The sequence below is a fragment of the Merops nubicus genome, unplaced genomic scaffold (genome assembly GCF_000691845.1).
Source record: "Merops nubicus isolate BGI_N331 unplaced genomic scaffold, ASM69184v1 scaffold5342, whole genome shotgun sequence".
NCBI lineage: Eukaryota > Metazoa > Chordata > Aves > Coraciiformes > Meropidae > Merops > Merops nubicus.
The window spans coordinates 487-12,353 of NW_008592722.1; the positions used below are offsets into that span (position 1 = coordinate 487).

General features: G+C 50.8%; 1 protein-coding gene across 1 annotated transcript in view; it reads right to left on the reverse strand.

Moving 5' to 3' along the window:
- Positions 1-684: 684 nt before the first annotated feature.
- The window catches only part of LOC103768091 (dynein heavy chain 9, axonemal-like), a gene marked incomplete at both ends in the record, with an annotated part of 11,687 nt that continues 504 nt past the window's right edge, over positions 685-11,867 (reverse strand). Inside the window, 6 exons of the mRNA XM_008935222.1 lie at positions 685-1,555; positions 2,555-2,721; positions 5,040-5,262; positions 6,980-7,404; positions 7,937-8,133; positions 9,172-9,307. Of these exons, the coding sequence (XP_008933470.1) occupies positions 685-1,555; positions 2,555-2,721; positions 5,040-5,262; positions 6,980-7,404; positions 7,937-8,133; positions 9,172-9,307 (2,019 nt within the window). The remainder of the gene's footprint in view (positions 1,556-2,554; positions 2,722-5,039; positions 5,263-6,979; positions 7,405-7,936; positions 8,134-9,171; positions 9,308-11,867) is intronic.

An 11,867-nucleotide genomic window follows, 5' to 3' on the forward strand; every position in this document is an offset into this window, starting at 1 on the left:
CTGCTGGAGCAGGGGGGTTGGACAAGATGATCCCCAGAGGTCTCTTCCAACCCCATCATGCAGGGATTCTGGGATTCCCCAGCATGGCTGCGAGTGGTCCAGCAGCACCAGGAACCAATTTGGAAGATTTTCATAGTAATGAAGGGAATCTGGAATAAGGCTGGAAGCTGGCCTCGAAGGGAACCCTGAGAGGGTCACCAATGACAACTCATTTCCATCTTCCGATGCAGGAGATGGAGAACAGCTGCTGTCTCCCTGCACCAGTGCTGAAGGAAGGGAGGGGGATGCTGCCAAAGCTGCCTGGTCCAGCTCTGGTTCGATGATTTGCAATGTCTGAGTAATTATCCCAGTTCCCTCTCCTCACAGGAATGAGGGAACACACCTGCAGCACTGGAGGAAGCCAGCAGCTTCCTCAGTGCACACCCAGTCTCCAGGAACTCTGTATTTGCTATGCAGCAGTGAAGGGGAGAAAATCAGCTTCTCAGAGTGGCTCAAGCACAACCCGCAGCACAAAACCACCCTGGGGCAGCACTGGGGCAACGGCTGCAGCAGTAAGGGAGCCTCCAACAGCAAGGCAGTGGGAGCAAAGCCCTGCTTTGGGGAACTTGGCATTACAGGTGTGTATGATGGAGGTTCTTCCTCCACACTTCCCAAACAGGAAAAATAGGATTTGGGGGTTCATACCTTGGGAAGCTGTGCCCGTATATCTTCTGAGCCTATGAATATGCTCTCCAAGTGAGACCATGTACGCTGCACTTCAAACCAGAGGGAGATGATGGAGTCTGTAGTGGACAGCTTCTTCTGCCACGCAGACACTTCCTCCAGGAAGAAAGCAATGCATTTGGATGTCATTAAGTTCTGCAGCTGCACCTGGTTGTCTTCTAAAGTTTCAATAAGTTCCTCATCTGACTTCAGCAACAGGATGTTCGTCCGGGGGTGAGGCTCATACTGAAACTCCATGGTGCTCCAAGTCATGTTCAGCTCCTTCAGGACTTTCTCCATACTCATTTCTTGCACTGCTTTGTCCACGATGCCACGAACCTCATCCTCAAAGTTATGCAGTTTGAGCTTCAGGAGGTCAGCCAGTGTGGTGTCCGAGTCCATCACAAACCTCACACCTGTCATTTGCATCAGTTGATTCCAGTGTCTTTCTCTAATGGCAGGATTTTGAAGTTCTGCCACAGCTTTCAGGGACGTCAGTATGTTCTTAATCTTGCTGTCCAGCCCAGCGAAAGCATCCCATGCCCTCATCTCCTTATCCAAATTCCGAATCTCTCTTGCAAACTTTTTACATTCCAGATCCATGTTTTCCACATTAATGTCCACCCATTTGGTGGTCTGCCACTCATCAAGGCTAGTGTTCACAAGGGAGATCATATCCCAGAGCTCTTTCAGAAGACACAGCTCCTTTCTGCACTGCTTCAGTTGTTTATAATCTGGCACCATGACTTCAAACAGACAAGCTGATTCATAAATCAAGGTCATGGCTGACTCCATTTGTTTAATCTCAGTGTGCTTTGCATCCAGCAGTTGATAAGGCTTTTTGGTGTCAAACCTAGAAAGAAATGTTTATTCATCCTAAGTGATATTGTAACAGCTTCTAAAGAAAACATAAAACAAACAGTGCATGGAAGAGACAAAGCAGAGATGAAACGTCTGTAGTACACATGGATGGTGCAGCCACACGGCACTACTGACGTCACCTCAGAACAACATTGTGCACTCAGCAGCCAAATTCCATCTCTTGCTATCACTGGAGCACAACTGGAGCACAACTGGAGCACTGTCCCGGTTAGAAAGCAGAATTGTGTCCCACCTCCCTTATCCCTTAGTTCTCACAGGTAGAGAGGTAAATAAGGAAGGCAGGGGTAATGAAAGCTTTGCACCAATTGAAAAGTTAACAAAATGAAATATATTATTTAACAGGGTAAAGGAAGAAGGGTAGGGGTTTAACAGGGTAAAGGGATTATAATAATAACAAAGCAAGGAAGATTAAACTTCCAAAAATAAAAAACCCAAATGCTGTGCTGAGGCTCCCCAGTGCTGGATCTCGCTGGATTGAGGTGGATGCACAATCCTTGGATGTAGATGGAAGCAGGGAATGAGTCTGTAGATCAGGCCCAGGTTCCAAGATGGCTACAGCCACGTGCAGCACAGGAAAACCACAAGCAGCAGCAGAGCAGTGTGTCCACGGCCAGGACCCCAGCAGAGGGGAAGAGCAGAGAGCAAGAGAGAGAGAGGCGTGTCTTCTCGCCTCTTTTATAGACCCCAGCAGGAAGTCCTGAAGACAGGAAGAGGGGAGTGGGAATAGAACAGGAATAAGCCCCTTTCATTCAGGCTTGCTCCTCGTTTTAGATTTCAGATCTCCACCCAGCAGGAGCAGCAGGTTTCAAACCATTACAAGCAAAAACCCCCCAAGCAAGACAGATCCCACACTGGGAGGAAGCAGGACATGTACGCACGGCCTCGAGCGTACGGCCGTGGGACGTGCGGAGATGATCCCAAAAAGCTTTTTTTTCCTCAGGGCTCCTCTGACTCTACAACTTGCCCGTACCTGAAGGGTGCTTCTTGCTGAAACCGCTCTCGGAATCGGTGCTGCTCGGCATCGAAGGCCGCGCAGCTCTTGCGCAGAGCCGTCATCTCATTGGCCTGCAGAGGGGCCACGTGCTGCTTCACAGCCACCGCCAGCTTCTTCAGGTTGGTCCATTTTTCTGGCAGCTCCTGCAAGCGGAATTTAAAGGCTGGTAAGGCAGCATTTGCTGTTGGATACACGACACGTCTGTTCTGTTTATGGATAATCACAGAGCAGGAAAAACAATAGATCCCATGTCTAAAACCGTAAGGAAGCTTTGTTGTGATGCAAAGGCTCAACACACAAGTTGGGAGGAAACTTCCCAGTCAGTCACAGTTTTGAAGACTTACTTTTGAGACCCTACAACTGGCTGCTCTGGTTGTATAAACATGCTCAATGATTCTCAAGAAGGGTCCCAGACTCAACCCTGGGCTCCCAGGATGGTTCAGTGCTTGGGACAGAACAGTGATCCTAACACCAACCCCACCGGACCCGGAGCCTGCTGGGAGCAGCTGAAGGCAGAAGACCAGGCCATGGATGATCATCAGGTCGTCCAGCTTCCCAGAGCTAATTAAGAAACAGAGCCTGAGAAATCTCCTGTCAGCTCTTAGAGTAGATGTTAAACCTCAAGGACTTCTGGAGAGCTCTCTGGGGTGAATCCCTCCAGCCTGTGTATATAATATTAGTACTAAAAAAGGCTGGTTTCTTCCTCAGGTCTAAGCTGCAAGCATGCAGCACTGCTGAGGCTCCACCCTCTGATGGGATTTGCTTCAGAAAGGAATATCGTTTCTTCTCATTGGGCTTCTTGGGCCATGTCCCAGGCCCAGACAGTGACACCAGGCAAGGGCCCTGCTGCCCTCCAGTCCAGTGCTTTGCTCTCGGGCAGCAGGCTTCCCCATGTACCGTGCAAGCCCACAAGAAAGACTCTGGGTTTCATTTCATCCCACTTCACATAACTGAAGAGTCTAATAGAGGCCCACCAACACTATGGAAAACAGAGGAATAACCCAGAGGCAGCTCTGAAGCAGCAGAAATGGCCAGAGCAAGGCCAGTCCCTCCTGAGAGGTCTCTTTTTGGCACTTTATATTCCAGTCTCAGTAGAAATCCCTCTCCATGACCACAGCAGGGCACCCACGGAGCCGATTCCTTGTCCTTCTCATACAAGCTACCAGCTCCAGCCCACCCATCTCCATGGCCATGGAGGGAGCAGTCCCTAGAGGAACTTATTTCTGGTTTTCCAACTGTATACAGGAGTGAATGAATCATTCAACTACATGTTGCTGTCACTGGCCAGAAAGAACGAAACTGTTTTGTTAACCTCCTGCATCTGAATGGCTGCTCCACATGACTCATTTCTTCTATCAGAAACAGAAATCAGTTGTTTGAACGTACTTGCACAAATAGGCACCAAACCAGCAGCTCTCAGGCAGAGGAACTGGCAGAGCTGGTTTCCCCGCAGCACCACATTTTATGCTGGACTGAAGCTGTTGCAGCAGCCAGAGCATCCAATGCAGGTCCCCTGATTTTCAGGGAATTTATAGGGACCTAAGCATCTTTATGACCATTAACTATTCCAGATTTGGTGACCTGATCACCCACAGGTCATGGCTGCACAAGGAGATACCAGGGGGATTGCTAAACCCCACTCAGCTCCCATCCAAACCTGCAGCTGACAACTGGAGCCTTTGCTGTACAGGCACATAAGGCAGAAACATCTACCCCAAAGGTCCTGCTTTAAACCTTTTGTCCTACAGACCCCTCTGCCCACAGCACCCTGTGACTACAGGGTGCCCATCAGCATGTCACCACATGCTTCTCCACTGCAGCATCTCAGCTGTTGCCAGTGCTTGTCTCCTGTTCCCCCAGGCTGGCACCCCACAGTCTTCTCTAACCTCCATCTCATGTTCCCCTTTCCAGAAACGAAAGGAACTCACAAAAAAAAAAAAAAAAAAACTGATTCATCAGAGCCAGATGTGGAAAGGTGCCAAAATACTTTCATAACCTGCTCCCAGTGATGTCCTCTGGGTCAAGCAGATTTGTTGTTACAGACCCAGTGGAGGACTGAAGTCCTATGAGAAGGCAACTCCTCTGCCAGCATTATCCTCTCATCTCCACAGTTGCCAAGAACTGGCTTATTTAAAAATAATTATAATTCACCCTAATTAACAGATGTATTGGAAAATGCATTAATTTTTTTCAAGAGTAATTGCTGGGAGTTGGAACAGGCAATTCTATGTTTTTCATACATAACAAAAGGCTTAATCTCTGCTTTAAAAGAAAAATCTCAATATGACTCAAAAAATCAGAACTATTAAGGCACATCCCATAATAGCAAAACACTATCCACTGAGGCCCTCTAATGACAAGGAGCGGGGGCTTAAATATTCCTGCAATGCTCTTAAGCTCACGCTCTCATTGACATCTGCTCCTTGGCAAATTGGTGTGTCCACCACGAGGTTCCACCCACCTCCAGCTGTTTATAGACTTCCTCTGGCAGCGGCTGCTCATATGTCTTCAGCAGGTCGATGGTCTGCTTCAGGTGCTCAAACTTGGCATCAGTGACACTCTGTCTGTCTTTAACAGCCAGGAGATGACCCATTATCTCCACCAAACCATCATAATTGCCTTTTTCAACCTTTTTGCTCAAACCTTTATCGGCAGTTTTGATGAACTCATCGAGGTCAGCCAAGCTACACAACACAAAGTGGGAAAGCACAAAGTGAGAGCTGCTGAAATAATGCTCCGCTTGACACCAGGAAGCTGGACGTGGGCATGGGGAAGGCCTGGCTAACCCTGCCCATTGCATGGCAATGTGCCGAGGGCATGAGAACCACAGCTCGTGCTCTGGGGATCTGTAGGTGTGGTACAGCTACCTGCAAAGAAGAGGCTGTGACTTCTCAGGCTGGAGAAAAGGTATCTGAGGAGGAGTATAATGGAAACCTGTGAGCTCAGGAGTGGTCTGGAGAGAGTGAGTCTGAAAGGACAGTGTTCATCTCATCTGTTCCAATACAAGAAGTCAAGATCGACAAGTGAACCTGGCAGGTTGCAAAGCTACAACCAACAGGGATTGTTCACACACTGCCTCATATCACAGTGTAACTCCCTACTGCAGGAGGATGCAGGTGGTAAAAATTCACAGGAGTTAAAAAAAGCAACCAAACATCTGTGGGAGAAAAAAAAAATCCATCCAGGTGTTGAAATAGAAAGCGGAGTTCAAGGGAAGTTTCCCTACCTGCTTACCCTGTTCTTAATCTCACCAGCTACTGGGGACTGTAGGGAGAGGCATGATAGGCTCCTGGATCTCTGGGCCTTTCCAGAACAGCCATTTTTCTCTTCTCGAAACACTTTTTAGGCACCCATTTAAATTCTGTGGCTGCTGTTGGGCCAAAATGTATCCTTAAATACTTCATCTAATAAAGACTAAACTGCCGAGTCAGGGACTCTTAGTAAGAGTTCCTAACAGCACGAAGATCACAAAAACCTCATTGCACAGAGATTACCTAACAGAATTATGGTGCTCAGAAGAACACAAGAGATCACCCCACCCACCCTACCCAGCACCCTCCGCTGCTGCAAATGTCCAGAGACACTCTGTGTAAGCATTCCAGACCTGTGGCATCCTCCAGTTGCCACTACTCACATAAACCACCTGACTCATCACCCTGCATGGGCCTGGTGACCGAGCAGGGAACATATGTTAATTCAAGACTTACACCTTAACTCCTCCTTTGTGTGACCTTAAAATCACCTCCCCATGACTGCTCATGCCAGGCAACCTGAATTACATGCTTTTTTGAAAAGCAGCGTGCTTAGAAACAGAGCAAGGATCTCAAGGCATGAATGGTGAGACATTGGCCCAGGCTGCCCAGGGAAGTGGTGGACTCACCATCCCTGGAGGGATTCAAAAAATGTGTAGACGTGGCACTTCAGGAAACAGTTTGGTGGTTTTGGTAGTGTTAGGTTGATGGTTGGATATGATGATCCTAGAGGTCTTTTCCAACCTTAATGATTATATTCTTTCTTTACCAATGACTAATATCAAATTCACAAAGTAATCACATACCCAGGCAGAGATTAGATTTGATGGATGAGGATGAAGAGACAAACAGATGTCCTATCTAACACCACGCAGCAGGTCCTAGGAGCATCAGCTCATGGGATGTCAGTGGTACCAAGTCCATAGAACTGTTTCCACTTTACGCTCTCAGCTGTACCAGTTCCCAGCAGAGACCAGGGGACAGAAGACACAGAGGGCTGGAGATGTTGAAATGCAACATGGGCTCCCTTCTCTTGCTCCTGTATTAGCCTCTTGGTTATTGGTGTGAAACAATACAGCCCAACCAAGACACGTGAAACCCCCTTTGGTCAGCACCAGTCCCAGGGAGAGGAGGCAGGAACAGCCCCTACCTGTGTGTGACGTGGTCGACGAGATGCTGCTTGAACACCAAGCTCCACCTTTTAATCACGTTCAGCAAGGACGCCTTGAAAGGCCGAGCGTCGACTTTCATCCAGCCCTGGAATATTCTGCTGGGCTCGATGCGACTCACCTCCTCATAGATCTTCTCATAGGAGTCGATCTGCTCCCTGAACTGCTGCAGCGTGGGAGGCACCTCGGGGACCCCGTCCTCTGCGTGGGCCTCCATTTCGGCAGCCGTGAGGACGCGCCCGTAGAGGAGGAACTGGCGGCAGAGCTCCGTCCTGTCCTCCACACAGAGGGAGGAGTAGCGGTGGAAGGTGCTGCGGTACTCGCAGCAGGCGGCCACCGCGGCCTGGACACGGCCCATCAGCTCATGGCGCAGGTTGGCCAGGTCGGCCATGTCCTCCATGTCCTCCTGGGACAGCAGAGGAGAGCGCGGTGAGGCGGGAGCAGCCCGGGGCCTCCTCGCCGCCACGCCGCCCGAGAAAGCTCCACAGCTCTTGTGGTTTGAGGCTTGACGGGCAGGACAGATAACAACCAGGACCCAGAGGGTCCTGGGGTGGAAGCGGTTATTCCCTCCCCCTTCCTCTCCACACTCTATAAAAGGGGCAGGAGGTGGGTGCTCCCATAGGAGAGCGCAGCGGGGCTGCATCCGCGTGGTTCCGAGCAATCCTGCACCAGCCGAGATTGGGTTTTGCACATCTTGTATTTACTTTGTTTTCCCTCCATCTTTGTGTATATATCTACCTTCCTTCTTGCTTTCTGTTCCCTGATAAACAACATCCTTTATTTTCATTAACTTCCAGTCGGTGCAAAGTCTCTCTTACTCATGACTTCCCTTGTTTATCTCTCCATATGGGGAAAACTAAGGGATAGGGAGGGGGAGCACAGATTCTGCTCCGTGGGGTCCTGCCCTGAGCCCTTAAAAGGAGACAACAGCCACCCACCTGGTAGTGCAGGAAGCCGCTGTGCTCAGCCAGCCTGGGCACCAGTGACGAGATCCGGTAGATGTCGTTGAGAAGACCTTCCACCATGTCATAGAAGCCATCGTTTGTGCCAGGGTCCAAGGAGGGTTGAAATATCAAGTCTGGGATCACCAAATCCAGCTGCACCTCAAAGAGGGGAGCGAGCCCTGCCTTGGGATCTGGTAAGGAAGATCAGAAATGCCGGGATCTTTTTCAAGGGGAGAAAAGTGATCTTCAGCCACCACTAAAATCCCACCACAAGACACACACGTGCCCCAGAGGGACACCAGGCAGGTGCTGTCGCAGACAGTGACATGGTGTCTGCTGCACACAACGTGGAGGAGGTGCTGGCAAACTAGATGATGTTCTGCTACCCACAACAGATGAGGCACAAGTGATTTAAGGACTTGAAAAAAATGCTGTGCAGGAAAAGCCTTAAAGAGACCAGGCTCTTTAGCTAATCAAAAGGGACTCTGAGAGCTGAACAATTACAGTGCCTAAGTACTTACAGAGGAGAAAAACAACAGGAACCAAGAGGCTCTTTAATTTAGTGGGGAAAGGCAAGAAAAAAAACCAGCAACTGGAAACTGAAGCCAAATGCAAATGTGAAATTATGTGTGGGTTTTTAAGGTGGTGAAGAACTGGATGCAATTTTCCAGCTCCGTGCCTCCACACCCAGGAGGGGAGTGCTCCTGGAGATGTGCTTTAGCTGGACACAAGCTGCTCTCAACAGAGTGAGCAAACCCCATGGTGGCCTCAGGCAGGAGGTCTGATTTAGTGACTCCTGACTCTACCTCATCTCCTCATGCTCAGGGACTGACTGAGATTTTTCCTTCATGCCTTCATCAGGAGCACTGGCTCTTGAGACTCTCCACAAATGAAAGATGGCATCACCTTGATGCCTGGTATATGGGTGGGCAGGGGATGGCTGATGGGATGATGCCTCAGTTTTGTCTGTCTATTAATCCCTGCAAACGGTGCAGAGTCATTTCTAACCCTCCCCCTGAGAAATGCTTTGTGACAGTGACGGGGGGGATGGAGCCACCCTCCCTGTCTGGAGGCTGCCCCAGCACTTGCTGTAGACTGTGCAGGAGGCACAGCAGAAAGACAGGAAGAAGTGAGCAGTTCTTAGGCATGAGGGAGAGCACGAAAGAGAAACCTCCCTTTGGTGGCACTGGACCAGCCATCGTGAGCAGGGGAGAAGAACCAGCAGTCACCTGTGTTTTCCAGGAGGTACTTGAGCGAGCACTCAATGGCAGTGAAGAATCCATCCAGGACTATCTCATCCAAATAATCCACATAGGCCTTCCAGAGGTCTGATGCTGGGTCTGCAAGTAAGAGGCTCTGGTTTTCCTGGAAGAAAAAAGAAGATGCCGTCAAATACAGTGGGGCTGAGTCTGTCCTACAAGAGACATCCACAGCTGAGGACTGATGCCAGTGAGCACATGAGTATCAGTCTCCTGGAGGGATGCAAAACCAGGCAGACAGATGTTGCTGCTCAGATTCTGTTGTGGTGGTATGGCCATGATTTGCTCCTTATGTCAATCACAGGACCATTTTGATTGGAAGAGACCTTTAAGATCATTAAGTCAAATCATTAACCCAGCACTGCCCAGTCACCACTAACTCATGTCCCCCAGCACCACATCTCCACAGCTTTCAAGCCCTCCAGGAATGGGGACTCCAACACTGCCCTGGGCAGCCTGGGACAGGTCTGGACAACCCTTGAGGGGAAGATTTTTTCCTTATATCCAACCTAAACATCCCCTGGTGCAACTTGAGGCCATTTCCTCTTGTCCTGTCACTTGTTCCTTGGGAGAAGAGCCTGACCCCCACCTGGCTCCAACCTCCTGCCAGGGAGCTGTGGAGACCCAGAAGATCTCCCCTGAGCCTCCTTTATTCCAGGATCAACAACCCCAGGTCCCTCAGCTGCTCCTCACTGCACTTGGGTTCTAGATCCTTCACCAGCTGCTTTCCTTTGGACATGCTCCAGCCCCTCAATGTCCTTTTTGGACTGAGGGGCCCAAAACTGACCCCACTCAAGGGCTGCTCTGTCATCTGAAACAACTATAAATAATGGCAGGGTGAAAATGGAGTGCAGAAGAGGCTTAGCAGCTCTGCAAAATGTTCTCCTCCCTCTTCTCTGAGGCTGCAGGGCCAAAGGCTGCTTTGCACACCTGGCTCAGGGAGCACTCAGGGATCTTAAAGGTTCAGCCTCAGGTACTCAGCCCCGGTGGACAATACACTGTTACCTTGAATGGATGAGGCCTTCGAGGTGGACTGCTTACACCTCTGCCCTACAAACGGTCATCCCAAGACCAGAGAACTTTTACTTTCAAGAAAGGGTTTTAAATAAACCATGTGAAAACAGATAAAGACTGGGATCAGAATACAAAGGGTTGGCTCAGCTTGTTGTGTTCCCTTCCTTCAGGAAAGCTCTCAGTCAGGAAATTCAGAGTTTTCTGGGTCACAGCAGGGACTTGTCCTTTCTGGGTTCCATCCCCAGAAGGCCAGGCTGTGTACCTGCTCCCTGCAGCTCCCAGACTCTGCTGGGATCCTGTGCCCTGCCTTGCTATGCCCTCTGAGTGCTCCTTCTTCCCAAGCCTCCCAAGGGCTCTCAACACAATCATCATCTCAGAAAACAATAAGGTCCAGCTTGCAGTGAGCAGAAACCAGCCCAGGCTGACTGCTGCCAAGGGGTCAATGCTGGCAGCATGTCATGGATGTGGCACAGGAGAGGGAGCCACCGAGAGCAGCACTGCTGGGGGGCCTGAGCCAGCCCAAAGATGCTGCTCCCCAGCATGGCACATGAAGCTGGTGCTTCAACTCCAGCAGGACGAGCCAGGGCCCCGTGCAGGCTCAGCCTAGCCACGCTCTGCTGGCACGTGGGGATGGGGAACTTCCTAGGGATGAACTCTGTGGGAAAGGCTGCCCAAAAGCACCACCCTCCCCCCGTCACTCCTCATCCTCGCATCATGTCCCTCTGACACTGGTGTTTCACTGAGCCTCAGAAAAGGGCAACAACGACGCATCGAGCTGTCCTGCCTTTGCCTTTTGGTGCATGTACCCAAACCTCACTGTGCTCCTCAGCAGCCTCAAGTGTCACCTGCCCCTCGGGAGACTGGAACAGCTGAGGGAAGCCCAGCAGCACAGCTCTTGGCCCCTCTGCTGCTACTCCTCCAGGTCAGACCAGCACAGCAGGACAGAGGCATGGGGACACCCCAGTTTGGGCCATGGTGCCTTTCCTTCCCCAGGACTTCCATGCTGCTTTGCAGTTGGTCCTGCCCCTGTGAGTGGCACCAGAGGTGCCAGCCCTCCAGCCATGACCCAAACCTCATATTCCCCTTGGCCAAGTGGTGGCTGGAGGTGGCTGGGCTTGTTACAGCTGCAGCAGCAGAACGAGGTGTGTATGGTGACATCCTCACCATGGGTTCAGGGGCTCAGAGGGCCAGGGCTGACGGCAAATAGCAAGGTAAGGTGAGCAAGAAGAGCTCAGTGTCCCAGAGAGGGTCAGCCCATTCTCTCCGGAGTCCTGGGCTCTGGTGAGCCTCAGGAGAGGGCTGGATCTGCAGTCCACCTCCCTCCAGGCCAAGGTGCTGTCCCTGGCATGCCTAATACCTCTCTGGGGCAGGGCTTCCTCCTGGCCTGTGAAGAGGACTCTCAGTTTTCACAAAGCGACTGGAAAGCACCAAGGTTTTGGACGGCAGCTTTTCTCCTGCCACTCAGCTTCTCCCTGGACTGTCAGTGTCACCTCCTGCTCCCACTGAGGGGCAACAGGTCTGAGACAGGGAGGTCAGCCACAGCCTCTGTTTTCAGATAAATATTTTGAAGGGGATTTTAACTCCGAACAGGATCCCAAAGCCTGATTCACGACTCCCCTCTAGTGGCTCCAGAGCAGGCAGGACCGGGAGGC